At 35.5% G+C, this 21,649-nt stretch overlaps 1 protein-coding gene across 1 annotated transcript; it reads right to left on the bottom strand.

Moving 5' to 3' along the window:
• Positions 1-9,178: 9,178 nt before the first annotated feature.
• Positions 9,179-10,785, bottom strand: LOC116145509 (G-type lectin S-receptor-like serine/threonine-protein kinase At5g24080). Its single transcript, XM_031430968.1, has 3 exons — positions 10,562-10,785; positions 10,205-10,400; positions 9,179-9,940 (listed from the first exon to the last, which is right to left on the bottom strand). The coding sequence occupies exons 1-3, from the start codon at positions 10,783-10,785 to the stop codon at positions 9,179-9,181; spliced, it is 1,182 nt and encodes a 393-aa protein (XP_031286828.1).
• Between the last annotated feature and the right edge of the window lie 10,864 nt (positions 10,786-21,649).

The following is a 21,649-nucleotide window of genomic DNA, read 5'->3' as shown; positions in this document are numbered from 1 at the left end:
CCCACTGATACCAGTTCAGGGCACGACCTTCCATACACACGGCGGCTGCCTCCACTTTTTCTTCCTCCCTATATTGATTCACCGAAAAATATCGGTCAGCTCTGAATGTCCATCCATAAGGATCTTCCCCGTTGAATATGGGTAGTTCCAACTTCTTCACCTTTGAGTTCTCTCCCTCCTTGTTCCTATCCACTCCCCTATTGTCACTACTGTTGGAAGCTTCATTGTTAGATTCTTTCCCCTTATCCCGGCTCAGATTTTCATCCTTCTCCTCTTTAAACTTCATCCACTCATGAAGCTCTAGTAAGTAGCCCTTAATACTCCCTAGTTCTTCCTTTACAGTTCCCATTTCCTTCTCAATGTTCCCCATTTCCTTTTCCAAACCTTCCACTCTGTTCTCCATCTTCGATTTAACCATTACCCAACAAAGCTCTGATACCAATTTGTTAAGACTCCCTGCACTATCAACCAGCAAACACACAAGCAATCCATAAAATAGAAAGTAATATACTCAATGAAGTCTCAACAAGATTATATTACTGAAAAATAGAAGAATAACCAATAATGCATAAAACACCAAACTGATAGATCCTAGCAATTCGAGGAGTTGGGGACCTCCCTCAATGACAATAGTCTAAAACTTGATAACACTCCAGAACAGACCCCCTCTATTTAAACTATCTTCTTAACCACCTATTCTCTACTAACAACTTTGATCCCTACTCACGTGACTGTAACAGACTCTCCAAACAACTAGGCACCTCACACCCTGCATTTACTGCCTCAAATGTCTCTTATGCCCTTTATATTGATAAACATGATTAATGGGAGGTCTATCAGAAACCCTAGACCTTACTACTCAACCATTTATCTTATCTGCAAACATTTGCCTATATTTTCTCTTCAACCATTTTCCATGGCTTCTTTGAGCAAAACTGCTCTCATCTATGTTCTTGTCAAAACAATCTTCTATGTACCTTCTTTTGAAGGTAGAAAAATCTTGAGCGTGGAGAAAATGAAGGCCGTCCTTTCTCTGGAGGAAAATCTGGTTTTGAGTGGCTTTAATAAGGAGGCCACAAGTACACTTTCTTCTGGGAAACAGTTTGATTATAAACTGGGTACAAATGAAAAGTTGAGTGGCATGAACATTGCAAAGGATGTCCCAGTTCTGAAGTCATCAGTTCCTAGTCCTGGAATTGGAAATTAGAAAACATTTACTCTCAACAAAGATAGAATAATACTTCTTCTCTCTTGGTGATTTATAAGTGTGTCATATGTTTCATTTCCAAAATCAATTACTTTGAAATTCTAGCTAGTTAAAGTGTTGTGCAAAACAAAATAATCAAATAGATCAAACCTTGAAATATTCATGTACTTTGACTCTATGAAATATGTGTTGTTAGTGAATATATATATATCTGTGTGTGTGTGTGTGTGTGTTGTATTTAATATCAAAGGATGAAGGATGACTCTCAACTTGCCAGAAAGATACTCTGTAGTTCGTAAGCTTTTGAATATCAACCGTTACACATGTATTTATAAACCAAAAGTCTGTTTTATAATCATATTTTTTTATAAAATATTATATCATACATCAATGATTTAATTTATTGTTAGTTTGATGGGAAAATTTGCTATCAATGTGAAGCACTGTCTTGTGTTTATGATTTCAGAGCTGGGAGGAAAGTCTATACTATTAGAAATAAAAATGAATAGATGTAGAAACATATAGCTTCAATAATGAAAAATGTCTCTGTCAAGAGTGGTAAAATTGATTATTTCTACAGGGTATTATCAATTTAATCACTTTTTTTTTTTTTTTAAATTGTATAAGGGAAAAATTATTAACCACATTTTATATGACATATGGCTTTCCACCTGACGCATGAAAAATACTTGACAAATGGAAAATTTCAATGAAGACAAGTTTATGGCAAGTAAACCACCATTGGGTGGCTAAGTGGTCAATTAAGACATTTGGGTGTATTACTCAAGAGGTCTTGAGTTTGATTCACCTCAACGTCTAATGGTAGTGGTCATTGAAATTCTTATTCGATAGGTGATTTTAGAGCTGCAGGTTTAGTTTCCTATAAATAGGCCTGTTTCCATTTGTGAAGTATTCCATGTTAAGTGAAGTCACTTGAGAAATAAATTAAAGTCATACTATTCTCTTTGAATTTGTTTAGTCCCTCTCTTATTATATTATTGCACTTTCATCCCTTTTCACTTTTCAGGATTCTCTTTTATTTTATTTATTTTACAATTTGTGATTTTGAAGTCTAGAAGATGATCGCTCGTAAAACAAGATCTAAAAGCTTTAACACTTTCCATCTCAAGACAAAGGAAGCCCAATGAAAGGCAAGGAAAAGCATTTTTTTTTTTTTTTTTTTTTAAATTTTGTAGGTTAAGACACAAAAGAATAAGAACAATCCGATTATCAAATAGGACAAATTTATGTTGCAACAACTTACATGTATAAAAGAACATCAAATTGTGAATCTTATTTAAAGTTAAAAAGGGGCCATTTATGGGCCTACCCAGTTAAAAATGATTTTGATTTATGGAAATTACTAAAATAACTTTATTATTATAATTTATTTACTTTCAATTGAAAAAAAACCACATTTCAAAAATACAAAACTTTCCATTCAAATATGAGACTTTGGATAAAAAAAAATAATACGAAAAGATTATAAAAAGAATACTAAAAAAAAAAAAAAAAAAAAAAACAGAAGGCCAAACGGCATAAAGTTTCAGTCAATGAACTTTTCTAATTCTTAGGTCAAGGCATATCAGATTATAGGTTTATGTATTTGATTTTTGCATCGTGTTTCATAAATACATTTTACCATAGATATTTCATGTTCGATCAGATTCTTTTTCTCATTTTTTGGTATTATTGACATCCCTATAAATAGATGATATATTTGTATATTCAACACAAATTCGAATTTTCTTTACTGTATCAGCTAGATCTTTGCATTTCTTTTCTGTATATACTTGTCATTTTATCATAAATTGAATGTCCAGACTATTTTCCATTTTTAGGTATTATTTAAATCCTTATAAATAAATGAATATAGAACAACATCAATGTATCCAACAAGCTCTAAAGCCAATCTATCTAACATGTCTAACCTGAGAGTGACATTTCTCATTTTCGTTACAATAAAGATTAACTCACAACCAAATTTTACAAACTTTCTTTCACAATTCTGATGTAGTAACTCGCAATTGGTCAGTTCGTAATTTGGCTGACGAGACCCATTATGAGTTGTCACGTTGGGGTTGTGAGATTGAGTTGTAAAGATAATATTGCTCTTTTCGCTATTACAATGTTCTTCTCACTGTCGTGTGGCATGCTTGGTAACTCTTGATCTTGATCTTGAACATTGAACATTGAACCTAATCATCGCATTTTAGGATCTGGTCCAAGCCCACATGGAATGCACGATTACCCGTGACCGCCTTGGTAGATCCTGATCATCGAGTTTTAAGATCCGGTCCAAGCACTCGTGGATCTAGCCACGACGACCCCTCGCAACCACTGCAAATAGTGTCCTCCCCACCAGATCAATCGTAGACCAATTTGAGAGTTGGTCATGATGGGGCTAGAATGGAATTATCATTTTATTAATTGTTCTTCTCATGCATTTTCATACTGTGTTTCATATGAATAATAACATAACATCTATGCTAGTGCATGCAATTCTCTTTTAGCAATTCCAATGGGACTTTTGTTGTCATACTCATACCTCTCATCTCCATCCATACTTGCAATAAAAGTTGTTATTCAACCGACATATATGCATACTTTATGTTTCAATTAATGAGTTAAGGATTTTTTTCTCACCCAAATAATGGCATAAGGATACTTTCCCACCCATAGACTTTTAAAATACTACTTTGTTACTTAAATTTATATTCCAGTGATGAACAGAGAGCAAACTTGGTCCAGACTATTGGGTCTTTTGAAGAAGGGAGGTCGATGAGTCTTTTGGTAGTGCAAGGTTGGATTTTGGTGTTTGAGATTGATTGGAATTTAACTTGGGAGGGACGGTTGTGCAAACCCTAATCGTGTGATTTCCGACAATTGGCAGAGTCGGTAGGAGTAAGGTTTGAGAGTTTTGGTGAGTGATGATCGGATAAGAGATTGGTAGTGGTGTGAGGTCGCAACGTTGTTGGAATCAAAATTGAAATATAAATTTGGATAGTAAAGTGGTATTTTAAAAGTTTATGGGTGAGAAAGTGTCATTAAACTATTATTTGGGTGGAAAAAGTTGTTTACTCTTCAATTAATAGAATTTATGCGAAACAATAAATGTGCAAATAATTAATAATTACATGATACTTTTTTTTTTTGGTATGGTAATTACTGATACGTTTTTGGCTTTTCATGAAATTAATTTAAATGAAGTAACCTAGCAAAATTACATGCATTGCTTTTGCTGAAATTGGAAACTTGGAATCAATTTTTGATGCTTAAATTAGATCGAATTAGATAACCATGTACGATTATACCTCGTGCCTCTATTGGCAGCCCTTCCTTCTACTGTTTTAGCTTCAAATCTATCTACAATTTGGATGTTCTTCGTCAGCCATATATCTTCAGAATTTAAGAGCCCATCCTTATTTTAATAAGAGTACACCAACACAATATGTCAATAACAGACCATTAATTCTAAATGGAAAATATAATTTGCAGATTGACTTATCTGTTTACTCAGATTTATTTTAATATATATAACTAGGAAAATGCTTGTACTCTTGTCTACTGAGATTTATGGCCGGCAAAAGTACTAATTTTATTTATAAGGATGGGTACATCTTGTATTAGAATTACCAACTGCTGTTGTCATAAAGACAATATTTGACTGACATATTGACTAAAAATATAGCGGTTTCTTTCAGATCGCTGGGGACAAAAAAGTTCAGTATGCATGACACTATTGCTACTAGTGGAAAGTCTGCAGCCTGCTGTTTCTGGTGCTCTATATATATATAAGAGAGGCTATTAGGGAAGTTGCCCCTTTATTTTGTAAGTGGCCTAATTTTTCAACTCTCATATTATCACAACTTGCAATAAAACTTGTAAGTATTTTTATCAACTTATGAATTCTGTGTGGCTACATTAAATTTTGATGTTAGGACATCACAGTGTTTATGGGCAATTGTTTTTGTAGCTTTTTGTTGCCATGACAATCAATGTTAGTGTCGAGACAATCGCCTAGTCAATTTTTTCTTACAAATGTCGTGTCTTCATTAGATATTTGGATATTCTCCAGACCAAAGATATGTGAGAGTGGTCCACGTACACATGTCAATAAAATTCGTTTAGCTTTTCAAAGATGGTCTAAGAAAGTAGGTGAAAACTTTCCCAAAATAACTAAACATGTAAGAAATTGTCGGCTGGTTGTCTAGTGCATTGTTGAGCAAGTTTTCTTTGTATTCGTCTTCAACCTTGTGTTATCTTTTGAGCCTTAATATACCTCTGATTTTTCTTTGAATATCATTTGAGGTTTTCTTTATTTTTAATCAGGTTCTATATGCTTTGGTAAGCTTTGAAATACCTTGTTAACCTTTGTTGTTAGTGTTGTTGGAACAAGTTTCCTTTGATGATGCTTGATGGGATTTCGAGCTGTTGGAGTTGAAGGGTGTCTTCGACATTGAACCTTGAGTTGAGCTCAAGGTTGTCCAGGTTGTTTCCTGGTGTAAAGCTAGTTGTGGTAGAACGAAGTTCAACCAGAGGGTAAAGTTTGAAGTGTTATCATAACAAAGAGTGTTTTACAACTGGTGCTTTACTTTGGCTTTGTAATTGAGTTATAAATGTTTATCATACTAGATTAGCTTCGTCTGTACTTGGTCCCATGGATGTAGGCAGTTGGCCAAACCATATAAAATTGATTTGTGTGCTTTACATTACGTCATGGATGTTTAGATTATGTTGATGATGAATGAACAAACCCATAAACACAAATGAACATGTTTAACCCATTCCACTTAAGTTTAATGAACTTGGTAAAGTCATAAAACTTTCAGAACTAGAGACATTCAAGTGACTTGGTCTCTTTTGTTAATAATCTGCAACTTTTTTATTTTTAAGAAGATATTTCCTTCTTCTTTTCTTTGGTTATGAAACTATTCCTTGATATCTCTGAAGGATTTGTTATAAAATATATAACCTAACCTTGAAATTGGGAAAGGTTCATTGGTTAAGAAGTTAGAAGGTTTTGCCAATTCACAATTTACAAGGCCAATTGCAACATTAGAGTAGCCACAATTGACATATAATTGGTCTTTGACATGATCTAACCCCGACCCTCCTTATTCCATAGGCTCAGGGTGCACCCATGAGACTTGGGTGATCGAGACGTGTCATGTGGGAAAAGCTGAAAAGTATAAAACCTATTTTTCTGAATAACATCATGAAACATTTCTCATAATTTTCATAACAAACACTCATAAACATATCTTTTACAAATCCAATAGGAACATATGGTATCGGTTTCAGCATCGCTCGGGCCGAATATCATAATCTATCATGCCCAACGAAATTCACATCGTTCGGGCAAAGCACTGTAACTAATCATCGCATGCGCAAAGCCAAACTGAATATGAGGGGGATGAGTATTACGTAGGGTGGTTTGAAAACCACTATCATCATAAACATGCTTTCCAAACATCATTTATCACAAAACTCATGCCATTTCTCAAGTTGGAAACATATATAGTAACATTAAAATATACATGTAACACAAGGGTAAAAATAAAGGTTTCCAAACAAGTTTTCAAACTGACAATTTAACCCATTTTAGCATCATTGTCAAACACTTGTCCAAAAACATCAAAGTTCATCTTCCACATGTAAATAAACATTTATTCATCAATAATATGCAATAAACCTCATTTTTATAGAGAAATCAAACAATTTGGGCAATTTAAAACAATAGGCATGCTTAACTAAAACATTAGAGAGAATTTTATTAACATGAAAGTTAGGGTTTTATTTGAGCTAATTTTGAAAAAAATTAACTTAAAACGCTAAGGTAGAAGAATAGAGAGGTAAGGATGGGAAATTACCCAATTCTAAAGCTTACCTACAAAAAATAAAAGTCGAATTTAACTTTCCTAATGCTTTTTCGACCGATGTACACCTTTTCCTCCTCTATTTTCTTATTCTTCTTCTTCTTCTTCTTTTCTCTTTCTTTTTCCTTGTTATAGTTAGCTTCAATTGGATATAAAGTGAGCGCCCAGCAAATATCACTTTCCCCCTCAATTTTTGTATAATCTCTTGTACCCTTAATACATTAGCATTTGACCAGTACAACCTCTATATTTGTCATCCTTTTAAAACAATCCACATAATATGCATCTTTTCACAAAGCTCCCTTGCCTAGCACTTTTAAAACTGACATTTCCACCCCCTTTTGTCAATCTTGGAATGCCCGTTCCAAGTTGAGGAATGCCAGTTCCAATCTCCAGGCAAGTCCTTTCTAGCATAAACGACACTATTCTCTAGGTCGTTCATTGTTTTGTTCAAAATTACAGCTTTTGATGACTTGGGTAGGAATGCCCGTTCCATCATGAGGAATGCCTAATCCTCAAATCAATCAAGTTGTTCCATAAGGAATGACCCCGTTCTTGTGCTCGTTCACTCTTTTGGAATTTTTGGGGACTTTTAGGGCAAGCTGTTCCAATACGAACGACCAGTTCCCACGCTCATTCTGAGACGTGGAACGTTTGTTCCTCTTCACGGAACGGTTGATCGATAATCCATTAATCCCATGTAAAGTACGAACAATCCCCCGAGTGTGTCAGCAAATACCGATAATCCGTTAATCCCATGTAAAGTATGAAACATATCCAACTTAAATAGTACTATATTCATTCATGATACTAACAAATACATGGGGATTAGAGTCTCACTTTTGTACCTTTAAAAGTTGCATCATCGTCTTCCTCTATTAGTATTGCAGTTTATTTTTAACCTTGAAGCCGATAACATGGCTGTTGAAAGATGAACTTGTATTGGTAAAGGAAATGATGGCCACAATCGAAGAGATGGAAGAAGAATGGTTGAAGAGAAAGAAGAAAGAAGCAGACCACCTAGTCATCGCGGTGAGCATTGGAAAAAGCGTAGAATGTGGAGCAAAAAGAGCGATCACCGCGGCAACAGAAAAGGTCATGACAATGAGTGCAAAAACAAAGAAGAGAGGCGTGCGTAAGAGAGGGCGTAAAATGTGAAGAGTTGGACTTAGTTTCTAGTTTTAGAGTTTTAGTTTACTTTAGGAGTTTAAGTTTAAGTTTAATTGTTTGTTTTCCTTTTATGTTGAGTTTAATTAGGAATATGAATTTGAGTTTATGTATTTTTTCCTTTTTTAGTTTTAGTAGAATAAGGAAGTAGTTTTTCATTAGGATTAGAGTTGTGGTCTCTTCCTATAAAAGAGATGAGAAGTCTCCAATGTATGTTGAGTCATTCAGATTAATAAAAGAAGAAGTTTAGTTTTCTCTCTATAGTTCATCACGTTTTTGGGCCATGCAAGTTTGATTTGTCACTCCCAAATTCCAACAGTGGTTGACTAAGTTAGTAAAAGTGGAGTTCATTTAATAAGGCTACAGAAGAGTAATACACACAAAGCAAATAATCCAAACCATATGAGCCATAACCTTATTGTCTTAACTGATAGTCAAGAATAAGACATTGACATAACTTTGCATTCTGTCTTTATTTTTCTAATTTTTCTTAAATTCTTCAATTCCTGATTGCCAATTTTCTATTTTTTCTTTGGCATTATTTCCATTCTTCTGACTTTTGTTAGTGGGGTTGCAGGCCTACAAACTAAAAACTATTTTAGTCATGATCTTCTTTGCCAGTGCTTGGAATTAATTTGTGCAAATGTAGAAATTAGAAGTGGTGAATGGATAAATTAATTGTTAGCAAATAGTACCAAGATTAGATTTGACACTGTTCCATTCTAGAAAAGAATAGGTACAATGTTATTTTGATTGCATGATAATCAATTTGTTAAAAACTGATGGTATGATTGTTGATGAAGCACTTGGGATGATATCTCGGGGTGTTTCTTCAAGGATAAAATCTAAGAAGCTATAGTCTGCTGCAAGTTCCAAGTCCAATAAACCCTCAAAAACCTTTACCAACATTGATGCGGAAGGCCTTTTATAAAAGTTTTTTTTGCAAGCATGAAATGGCAATTCGGATCATCCTTACAACATCTTCTTTGCTGTTTTGCATGTCCTCACTTTGTTCATCAATTAAATCAAAAGGTTGATTTTCTTCTGCCTTGATCTTCAGAGTATCAATTAGATAATCACCGTGCCAGGAGTCAGAACTTTTTCTTCCACAAATGATTTCCAACATCACAACTCCAAAACTGTAAATATCAATCTTCACTGTGATATTTCTTCCCCCTATCAATTTAAGAGCCATGTATCCCGACGTTCCCTTTGGCATAGTCATCACATGGGTGTGATCCTTATCAATCAATCTAGCTAACCCAAAATCAGAAATCTTGACATTCAAATCTATGTCCAGGAGGATGTTTTGAGGTTTGATGTCAAAGTGAATGATGTTTGGATTGCAATAGTCATGCAAATACTCTAGTCCCTTTGCTATCTGAACTATGATTTTCTTTCTTGTTTCCCAAGTGAGAGTTTGTGCGTGGTTTCGGTGGAAAATCCATTTATCTAATGAACCATTAAACATGTACTGATAGACCAAAAGTCTATTTGATCTTTGAGCACAATAACCAACAAGTCTTACCAGATTAAAATGGTGAATGTTGCCTATTGTCTCAACTTCTAATAGGATTTCTTTCTTGCCTTGCTTTGCATCTGGTCCTAAGCGTTTCACTACAACTTTAGTACTATTATGCAGGACTCCTTCAAAAACAGATCCAAACCCTCCACGACCAAGCCTAACCTAGAAATTTTGCATTGCAGATCACAGATCTTTGAAGGAAAACTTCCTCAAAATGTTGGTTACATGAAGGGAAGATGAGTCATTGGAGTTGTCTCGTCTTTGCATTTGAAGCACAAATTTTTTCGTCCTCCATCTTTTGTAGCAATAGCATGCTCCAATAGATAAAACTAGGAAAGCAGAAACAAGCAATACCATTAATAAAACCAGAGGCAGTTTCTGTTCTTTCGAGGGTGTTTTTGCCATGATATTTGATTGCATTTGTACCTTGATGAATGCTAATGCATTGTCATTAAAAACCACTCCCGTATTATTCCTCAGAGAATAAAGTTCCATTCCTAAAGAACAGTTACCAATTTTAAGGTTGCTTTTGTATTGGATCAAGGCAGCTTTGCAGGAATAATCATTCAGGCATGCCATTTTGCAGCTCTCTACATCTATATCAACAAACTGGGAGACAAATCTAAAGTAAGAAACATTTTCAAGCTTCAAAAAGTTGTGAAGAGTTATGTTTTGGCATGACAACGGCACATCCTATGCACATGAAAACTCATTTGCGGTAGCATTCAATTGCTTAGAGTATCTTGAATCTCCTGGACAACTGCATTTATCCTGAGAGCAGACCCTGTAATTGCCACAATATGTGGGTAGATACACTCCCCATATAGTTTTTGTATAGAGAGATCGAAAATCTCCAGCTTCCCATTGGTAATTCGATAGATATTGAATTGGCCTTTCGGTTCCGGCCTCAAGAACAGGGAGTGGTTCCTTGTTGCTGTGTACTGCACACCTTCCTCTTTGAAAGAGAATTTTAAGAGGTCTATGCCGAATGAATTGTTTTTCTCCATTTTGAATATCTAGAGTCCGATATTTTTGTGGAGAACTAAGATTAAAGTAAAAACCAATATTCTTATACGATAACTGAAGGGAGAACTTGCTTGTTGACAGATTGGATACCGAAATGGTAGAAGTCAAATTTTCTTAAACTTCAGGAGTTGTTTCGGTAGCCATGTGTTTGTTGGGTGATCAAAGGACTTCTAGAGCGATTTCCTTCTGGCACCAACAAGTTCCAAACTTCCATTTCCATGTAAATACATCCGTGAAACCTTTTTGCTAGAGGTATTGGTAGACCAAACCTGACGACCATAGACTGTTGGGGGGATTTAATTGAATAATAGTAAATCCTAAATCCTTGAAAGCGAAAATAATGTAAACAAAGGATACAAAATAACCACACACACAAACACAAGATTTACAGTGGTTCACTCTCCGTATGAGAGCTATGTCAACTTTGCTGCTGCAACATTTCACCATGAAGAAGAAGAAATATTGCAAGAATCTCTCATGCCTCAAATTAGGAAAACAATTCTAATCCCATATCCTAATAGGAATTATATTTTAATTCCTAATATAATTATAATCTTATTTCCAATTGTATTACTAGAAGAAAACAATTATACTTAAACACAAATTAGGAAAACCCATGTCCTAATCCAATTCTAATTTGGATTGAATTTGGCTCCGCAATCTCAACATTGACATCTCTCAATATCAAATTTCCAGCTAGTTCAAGAGTGGCATTCTCTTGAACTGGAGAGTTTCCATTGGCAGACCAGATAATAACGAATGGAAGATCAAAGTTTCCGATGGATGAATTGGAGGTTCTTAAGAATTTAACTATCACAAGATATAAGTTTTCATAAGAAGTCGAATTTGTATTTAAGAAACCAAGGCTGAAATTTGGGTAGCCATTTTTGTCAAGTCTAAGAAGGATGGGTCTGAGTTAAGTACCATCAATGAATTGATAACCTCTTTTATTTGGGTTGTTTTCCCATGAAGCATTGGGTTTGGCTGATGTTTGGTTTGTAAGAAAGGCATTTGTAGTATAGTGGTAAAGGAACAGTAGAACTAACAAGAATTTACAATCCATGGAGATTTCTTTCCCTTTACAAGCAATTTACATAGTTATATTTATCTCTATTACCATTAACAAACAAATAGTGTCAGAGGGTTAATATTAGAAAACATCCAAGTGGTTTTAAACATGATGACAAAATTAAAAGTTCTATGTTAGAAATTTTCATGTGTCATATAAATATCAATGTCTTGGAGAGACCTTAAACTAGACCCATAAGGTCACGTGTAAAAAGCTGTTTTAGATTTTGTGTTGTTTGGCTCTTTATATCGTTGATTAAGTTATTTAGATTTAGTACCTAGGAAAGTGCTTGGACTTGTCTACTAAGATTTGTAAAACCTTAAAAGAGAAGTGGAGAGTTCTGGAGAGAATTTCAAAGAGTACTCAAGTAACGAGTATTTTCATTTCTTAGGTAAAGAATTACAGATGCAACAGCTCACTTTTATACTTGTAACGAGCTGAAGCAGATGATTGTTTTACAATAATATTCACAAGAGTAAAACGACATTGTGTAAGAGAAAATGAAGGAAAGCAGGGGACAAATTACAAAGAGACCCTATACTTTCATACTAAAGCTGACTGACATTCCCTCGTAAACCAAGCCACGGGTTTAATCAAATACTGACTAACATTCCCCCGTAGACTAAGCCACTAGTTTGTTCCAATAAACAGCTCACGTTTCTTTTACTTGCTTCCTCATTCTTGACATAAAAAAACTCATAAGCATTCTCTGATCTGAACTAATACTTCAAAGCTCATAATCATTTTCTAATCTGAACTGAACTGATCAGAACTAAACTCAAGTTTTAGCATAAAGTCTGCAAATATGCAGACTACATAGTGAATCACTATTGCAGTGTGAAAAACTTGTGATACGATTGGTAGTAAGAGGTGTTCTAAGATCAGTGAGTTGATCTTGACGTCAATTTCAAAGTCGACATCAATTTCAATTGTTGATTAAGATTTCAGATCAATGTACTGTGCCTGATACTAACTTCAAGAGTTGAGTAAGTTCTCAAAACAAGCAAAACTGAGCAAACCAGTGAACTAAAACCAACTGAGCTGATTATAACTTTAACAACTGGTTAAATTCTTGAAACCAGTAAACTGATGCTTAGAGCCATCTCTACAGCAACTGATACCAATTTCAATCATCTACAGCAACTGATACCAACTTCAACAACAGCAACTGATACCCACTTCAACATATACATCAACTGATACCCATTTCAACACTTACAGCAACTGATACCAACTTCAACAACAGCAACTGATACCAACTTCAACATATACAGCAACTGATACTCATTTCAACATTTATAGCAACTGATACCAACTTCAACAATAGCAAGTTCTCAAACCAGCAAATGAAGATCTCTTCAGCAACTAAGTTTTCAATTCTACTGCAACCACTGTTAGCTTACCTTTTAATTCCTGAAACTGAGAAATGGAAAGAGCCTTTGTCAAAACATTAACTATTTGCAACTTAGATGGAACATATTGCACCAGGAGTCTCTTGGCTAACGCTTGATCTCTTATATAGTGTGCATCTATTTCTATATGTTTTGTTCTAGCATAAAATATAGGATTGGATGCTAAAGCTCTTGCACTTACATTATCACACCAAATTATGGGAATAGAGCTTAGTTTCACATCTAATTCAGAGAATAGACTGTCCAACCATGCCAATTCAGTTGCTGTTTGTGCTAAAGCCCTATATTCAACTTCAGTAGATAAGAGTGCAACCACCTTTTGCTTGCGGGAACTCCATTGAACTAGATTAGGACTAAGATACACATAATACCCGCTTGTGGATCTTCTATCATCCAAGTTACTACCCCAATCAGCATCAGCATAGCATTCAACACAAAGAGAGGTGGTTAGTTTGAAGATTAGACCATGGAATTTTGTACCTTGAATGTACCTCAACACACGTTTACAAGCCTGCCATTGAAGTTTTGTTGGAGCTTGAAGGAATTGACTTAGTTTGTTAACCGTAAAACTAATGTCAGGTCTTGTTAATGTCAAGTATTGCAATGCTCCAATGGTGCTTTGATAAAGACTAGGCTCCTTAAACAACTCACTATCTCCAACAAAAAGCTTAGTTCCAACAGCCATGGGAGTTGGGCAAGGATGAGCATCTTGCATTTTTGTCTTGACAAGTAAATCTGCTATGTATTTGGATTGCCTCAAGTGAATTCCTCCATCAGTCCTTGTAGCTTCTAAACCCAAGAAATAGGTAACTGATCCCAAGGTTTTCAACGCAAATTGGTTGTTTAAATCATGAACTAACTTGGTGATGGATGAGTTCTTGGATTCGGTAATCAAGATGTCATCTACATAAATGAGTACATACAAATCTGACTTGCATCCTTGAGAATAAACAAACTAGAATCAGAAACTGAATTTTGGAAACCTTTTTCCAGCAAGGCTTGCTTTAATCTGTCAAACCAGGCCCTTGGAGCTTGTTTGAGGCCATATAATGCTTTGTTAAGCTTGCAATCATGTAAATGGCATGTTGAACTCTCAAACCCAACAGGTTGTTACATGTAAATAGTCTCACTCAATGTGCCATTCAAGAAGGCATTATTGACATCAATTTGTTGTATATCCCAACCATAAGAGACAGCAAGTGTGAAGATAATGCGAATGGTGCAAGGTTTAATAACCGGGCTGAAAGGTTCAAAATAATCTAGCCCGGGGTTTGTTGGAATCCTTTGGTTACCAACCTAGCTTTACATTTTTGCAATGTACCATCAGCATTGAATTTGGTTCTAAAAACCCACTTGTTCCCAACTATGTTCATATCATAAGTTTTAGGAACAAGAGTCCAAGTATTGTTCCTTATAAGTGAATCAAATTCATCTTGCATAGCATTCTTGCAGTCAACATTAGCCAAAGCTTCAGGTATAGTGGCAGGTTCTGGTTGTATGATGGCTGATGATTTGGAGGACATTAGGACTGTTGTTGTTTGACCAGTAGACTTAGCTTGGGTTACCATGGGATGAACATTGAAAGGTTGTTTTTGGTTGTGTTGATCTTGTTGAGTGTGATCAGTTGCTAAGGTTATAGAATCTGGTTGTTGTTGTAGGTTATGACCTGATGTGGTAGGTAATAATGTTGATGGTGGAACTTGAAATTGTGATGGTGTTAAATCAACCACAAGTGGACAAGAGGACAATGTCTCTAGACTGGTTGGATGAGTTTTTAAAGAACTATCTGGTTTACAATTGGTGAAGTCAACCACAATTGAATAATTGTTTTGTGTTTCAGGAACAAAACTGTTTGGGGAGGATTCTGATATGTGAAAACTGGAAGGTTCTTGTGAGTTTTCTGGTTCAGACATTGAATAGGGAAGTGAAGAAAGTGGTAAGGCAGATTTAGTAGACTGGAGTGTGGGTGGATTTTGTGGAGCAGATAAAGAAGGCGGTTAAGAAGTAGTTACATCGTGAGTCTCAAAATTTTGTGAAGAGCAGATGACAGTGTTTGAGGTTTCTAGTTTGTTGAAATTATTATTGCAAGAAGCAGTTACAGGACAACCATGATGCAAGAGAGTTCTTCTACTAGACCTACGATCAGTTGCAAATTGTTCAAAGATAAATGGAAGACTAGGGGCTAGAATTTCAGGACTGGTTAAACTTACTTGTTCAACAGGTGCTACAGGTGAATTTCACTCAAGAGAGTTGGAACCAAAACCTTTATTAAAAGGAAACTCTGACTCATTAAAATGGACATTAGGAGTGATAAACATTTTACCTTCAGAATTGATACACTTATAACCTTTGTGTATAAGACTATAACCAACAAACACACATTTGGAGGAATGAAAACTAAGTTTATGTTTGTTAAAGTCTCTAAGGTAAGGGAAGCAAGTACAGCCAAAGGTTTTAAGAGAGGAGTAAACTGGTTTCGATCCAAACAAGACTTCATACGGTGATAGAAAATTCAACACAGCAATAGACATCCTATTTATAAGAAACACAGCAATATCAAATGCAAACCACTATTAATGCAAAGGCATGGATGCATGAGCTAATAATGTAAAACCAGTTTCAGCAATGTGCCGATGTTTTCTCTCACTTCTCCCATTTTGTTGGTGAACATATGCATATGAATGCCTAAACTGTATACCAGCAGTAGTGAGGTAAGAAATTAAGCCTTTATACTCTCCTCCTTGGTCTGATTGCAAACATTTGAGCTTGCAATTAAACTGCCTTTCGACCAGGTGATGGAATTTAATGAAAACAGATTGAACTTCAGCTTTTGTTCTTAAAGGGAATAACCAAGTGAAGCGACTATAGCCATCAATAAAATGAATATAATAACTATATCCTTCTAAGGAAGCAGCTGGAGATGGTCCCTAAACATCACTATGAACAATGTCAAGTGGATGTGTTACTCTAGAGTGAGACATTGGGAAGTTATTTCTATGAAGTTTACCTATCTTACATGCATCACAAAATGGTAATTGGGACATACTGCAAGCAGGAACTTGCTGAAAATGGGACAAGATTTTGTGCAATGTTTCAGCATATGGATGCCCTAATCTGTTGTGCCAAAGAGATAAGTGATTCTCTTTATTATTACTGACTTGAAAAACACAAGGTTTATTATTTAACAAAGGTTGATTGGTATTGTTAAGCTCACAAGCATTATTGGTGTTTATATGTAATGTATCATAAGGTAAAGACAACAAAGAAGGTAATGATGATATTGTTTTATTTAGAGAAGGCATATTACATGAGTGAGATGTTTTGCACAAATTTGAGACAGTAGCATCTGACTTACAACTATCATCTGACTTACAACTATCATCAGAGGACTGTAAATCAGTCATGATACAACCTTTATTGACATAACTAGACTTATTTCCTTCTTGTAAAACATAATCTAAAGGTTGATTAGCAACTGCAGTAACATATGACTGAGGTACTGAATCATATTGACTATTGGGAGGAACAGCAAATGGTGGCAAGGAAGGAGAAGTATGCGATGGTAGGTTAGAAGGTATTTGCAACTGATACAGACCAGCCTTAAGTCCTCCCTGCAGCAGAACTGTTCTAGAAGCTTTGTCCTTTACAGTACAATAATCAGAATCAAACTCAACAACTACATTATTATCTTTGGTAAGTTTGGAAATAATAAGCAAGTTTTTTGTAATTCTAGATACACTAAGCACATTCTTTAAGTAAACAAATTTAGGTTTCAAAGAACTAGGGAGTAAAGAAAAGCTAATATGAGAGATGTTTAGAGACTCACCATTGCCTACTTGTAGTTGATCATTACCATTATAACTTCGGCTAGTTGTTAACTGATTTGGATCTGATGCAACATGATCTGTTGCACCAGAATCCATATACCTTGCAGGGCCAGCAGGTGTGTTGGAGGTGATGGTGGTGTGATAAACAGATGTAGGTGAGTGAGTAGCAAAATAAGCTTGATTTGAGGGTTGCATTTGTGGACTGGGAACCTGGAAGCCTGGCTGTTGGTTTGAGTAGGAAGAGTGCTTTTGCTGGTCAATGAATTGATACTGTGGAGACTGTGAATTATGACTCCCGTGTTGTTGTGGATGAGAACCATACAGGCGATTCCTGGTACCAAAGGTGTTTCTGGAGGAATTAGCACCAATGCTGTCATGTTGAGAGAAACTAGAAAATTGCTATGGTGATGATGTATTAAAATGGACTAAAGAAGCTGGAGAACCACCAGAATAACTAGAAACTGGAGCACCACTAGAATAACCAGAAACTGGAGCACCACCATAATAACTAGAGATATTGAACTGAAGTGCAGAGCCATTATAATTAGAGTTGTAACAATGATAGCATTGAATGGCTGTATGGCCCATTTTACCACATACTTGACAAATTGGTTTACCTCTGCCATTGTTTCTACCCCTTCATCTGCCATTGCCAATATAGCCAAAAGGTCTATAGAAAGGAACATTGTATTGACCAAGCTGATTTGTAGCTTCGGGTAAGTAATGAGGAGTGTTTTGATTCATCAACAATCCACCAACAGTCAAGGGATAATTTTGGTAAGGCATAGGCAGAGCATTTTGCTGTGGTATCATATGATTTGTTAACCCAAAATTTCTAGATTCAACGCTTCCAGAGGAATCTTCAGCAGAAATCGTGGAAGCTGGTGCAGAGTTAGAAATCTAAGCCTTGTTCATGTTGGAACTGAGTGCAGCCATATTGACTGAGCAGTTTGGAAAGTCAAGAGAATTAAACTTCTCAAGTCTCAGTTCATACTTCTGTAGCAGAAATTGAGATTCCTGTAACGTAATTGAATCAAACTTGGATTCAATTTTGGATGTCAAGTTAACGACCACTGCACCAAACTCTGGCCCTAATCCATCTAAAACATACTGCAATAGGTCTTCATCTGAGACAACCTGACCACTGGATGATAAGCTCTCAACAATCCATTTCATTTTCTTAACATATTCACTAACATTCAGACTGCCTTTCTGTGTATTTTGGAGCAGATTTTTCAAATGCAAGGCTCTAGCCTTAGAATTAGCCAAAAATTCATTTTCCAGTGCAAACCAGATATCAGTAGCAAACTTCCATTTCGATACTTGACTGAACATGCATTTAGAAATTGACGCTAAGAGCCATGTGACAAGAAATTTATCTGTCTTTTTCCAAATTATATACTATGGATTAATCCTTTCTTTTCCTAGGGTTTCTTTAATTTCATTTGAGCTTAACTCTTTCAATTCATCATCTAAAACAATAAGAGGTTCAAGACAGGAAATTAAACCTGTTAGGTGTTCTTCAAGATCGTGAGCACCAACTGTGGAGAGAACTTGAGACCTCTAAAACAGATAATTATCTCGGTAATTGTCTCTAGTTAATTTTGGAGTAATGACTTGAAGATTGGAGCTGAAAATTGAAGAGTGAAAACTGGCTAAGCTGTTAATCATCTTCTCTGCATTTTTGTTAGAGAGATTATGATTAGGAATTCTTGCCATTGACGTTAGTCTTTGGCTCTGATACCATGTAAAACCTTAAAAGAGAAGTGGAGAGTTCTGGAGAGAATTTCAAAGAGTACTCAAGTAACCAGTATTTTCATTTCTTAGGTAAAGAATTATAGATGCAACAGCTCACTTTTATACTTGTAATGAGCTGAAGCAGATGATTGTTTTACAATAATATTCACAAGAGTAAAATGACATCGTGTAAGAGAAAACAGAGGAAAGCAGGGGACAAATTACAAAGAGACTCTATACTTTCATACTAAAGTTGACTGACATTGATGGCCGGCAAAATGGAAACTATTTTTATTTAGGGTGAATACATGTGACATTAATGACACAAACTATTGTTGTAATATAAATAATGTTTGGTTGACGTACTGAAATTGAGAATTGACTACTTTTAGTATTAGACTTTTTATGACTACCTCTAATTAATTATGAATGTCAAATGAAATGATTTATGATTACCTCTAATTAATTATGAATGTAAAATGAAATGACCCATGGCTACCTCTAATTAATTATGAAAATAAAGTCTACCCTACAATCGATTTACATTACCACAAAACTTAATCAAATCTATAGCTTTTAGGGATGATTATTCTAGGTATGAAAAAATAAGAGAGAAACATAAAACGGGGTTATTATTTTTGGATTTTTTTGGATTGTAAAGAGTATAAATCAATCATATCTTAAATTTTAGAGATGTGTGTATAGAGAGGAATTTTAGAGTTTCATGTAACTCCATACTTATTGCTAATGCAGTGTATCTAAAATCAAGTGTATTGACTCTGACCCTAACGAGTTTGTGTTAGAAGAAAATATTGATCACTTTTAAGACTCGTAATAGTTCAGTTAGGGGCTGCACTTTTCGTTCATTTTCTTGGATTTGTAGAGCTCTGTTTTGACTATGAACTATTAGTCATTCTTGGTGTAAAACAGAGCCGTATAGTTTAAGGGGAAGTGTTTGTCATAAAATGAAGAGGTAAGGATCTCCTTGTAATTTGTCTCTTGCCTTTCTTGTATACGGTGTCGTTTTGTTCTTGAGGTTTACATTGTTTGTAACGATGCTATCAGTTATCAGTTTACTCATCTTTGCTTCAGCTCATGAGAGTATAAAACATGAGCTAATTGTAACTGTTTTTCCTTAACGAAATATCAATAGAAATCCTTTCTCTCTTTCATCCTCTATTCTTCTTTGAGATTTACTTGGTATCAGAGCTAAAAGACTAACATCAATGGCTAGAGTTCCTAGTAATAATCTGTCAAACAAAAGTACAGAAAAGATGCTTAACTGCTCAACCAGTGTTCATTCTTCGATTTTCAGTTCCAGTCTTCAAGTGATCACTCTAAAACTGACTAGAGACAATTACTGAGACAATTATCGGTTTTGGAGGTCTCAAGTTCTCTCTACAGTAGGTGCTCACGATCTTGAAGAACACCTAATAGGTTTGATTACATGTCCTGAACCTCTTATTGTTTGTGATGATGAATTGAAAGAGCTAAGCTCAAGTGAGATTAAGGAAACCCTAGGAAAAGAAAAGATTAATCTAGAATGCATAATCTGGAAAAGGACAGATAAGTTTCTTGTAACATGGCTCCTAGCATCAATTTCTGAATGCATGTTCAGTCAAGTGTCGAAATGCAAGTTTGCTATTGATATCTGGTTTACACTTGAAAGCGAGTTCTTGGCTGATTCTAAAGCTAAATCTCTGAATTTGAAAAACCTGCTCCAAACCACACAAAAAGGCAATCTGAGTGTTAGTGAGTATGTGAAGAAAATGAAAGGGATTGCTGAGAGTTTATTGTCCAGTGGTCAGATTGTTTCAGATGAAGAAGTGTTACAGTATGTTTTAGATGGATTAGGTCTAGAGTTTGAAGTAGTTGTTGTTAATCTAACTTCTAGGATTGAGTCCAAGTTTGATTCAATTACTTTACAAGAGGCTCAATTCCTGCTACAGAAATATGAATTGAGACTTGAGAAATTTAATTCTCCTGATTTTCCAAATTGCTCAGTCAATGTGGCATCACTCAGTCCCAACTTAACTAAGTATCAACTTCTTTGTCCCAACTAAGCGTTAGTACATTTAAACTCTATTGAAGGTTCTTCTAGAAGTCCTGGATCTGGACATTTTGGATCAATCAATTATATGGTTCCACTGCAGAATGCTCTGTCTGTACCTTCACAGAGTTATCCATTGACTGTTGGAGTTTTGTCAATGAATCAGAACTCTCTTCACCTCTTATCTGAGGTTATAAGTCAGCTTTCCAATTTACCTGCCTATAGACCCTTTGGATATGTTGGAAATGGCAGAAGGAGGGGCAGAAACATGGGAGAGGCAAACCAATCTGTCAAGTTTGCGACAAAATGGGACACACAGCCATTCAATGTTATAATCGTTACAACTCCAACTACAATGGTTCTTCACTCAACTATAATGGTTCTTCACCATAGTTTAATACCAGTTATACTAGTGGTGCCTCAGCTCACTTCAATCCACCATAGCAGTTGAATGGTTTTTCTCAAGGTCTTGGTGCTAGTCTTGGCAGCTTCAACACTAATTCATCTGGCAATATGTTTGGTCCTAGCAATAACTTCTATGACCATCATATACAACAAAATGGAAGCCACAATCACCAGTCTCAATAGTATCAGCCTGATCAGCAAAAGCAACCTTCTTACTCAACTCAACAGCCAGGCTTTAAGGTTCCTAATCCACAAATGCAACCTCTAAACCAAGCCTTTTTTGCTGCTCAGTCAGCTACACCCTTCCCTAACATGAACTCATTTCATCCTACCATCATCACTTCT

This window comes from Pistacia vera, unplaced genomic scaffold (genome assembly GCF_008641045.1).
Source record: "Pistacia vera cultivar Batoury unplaced genomic scaffold, PisVer_v2 Contig462, whole genome shotgun sequence".
Taxonomy (NCBI): Eukaryota; Viridiplantae; Streptophyta; class Magnoliopsida; order Sapindales; family Anacardiaceae; genus Pistacia; species Pistacia vera.
This window is presented reverse-complemented; position numbering and strand designations above follow the sequence as displayed.

Excerpts from the sequence above, each read along its gene's own strand:
- LOC116145509 (XM_031430968.1), bottom strand. The coding sequence starts at position 10,785 with ATGGAGAAAAACAATTCATTCGGCATAGACCTCTTAAAATTCTCTTTC. Across the intron at positions 10,401-10,561 it reads CATATTGTGGCAATTACAGG|ATTTGTCTCCCAGTTTGTTG; the intron begins GTCTGCTCTCAG and ends TTCTTACTTTAG. Across the intron at positions 9,941-10,204 it reads ATGCATTAGCATTCATCAAG|GTTAGGCTTGGTCGTGGAGG; the intron begins GTACAAATGCAA and ends CAAAATTTCTAG.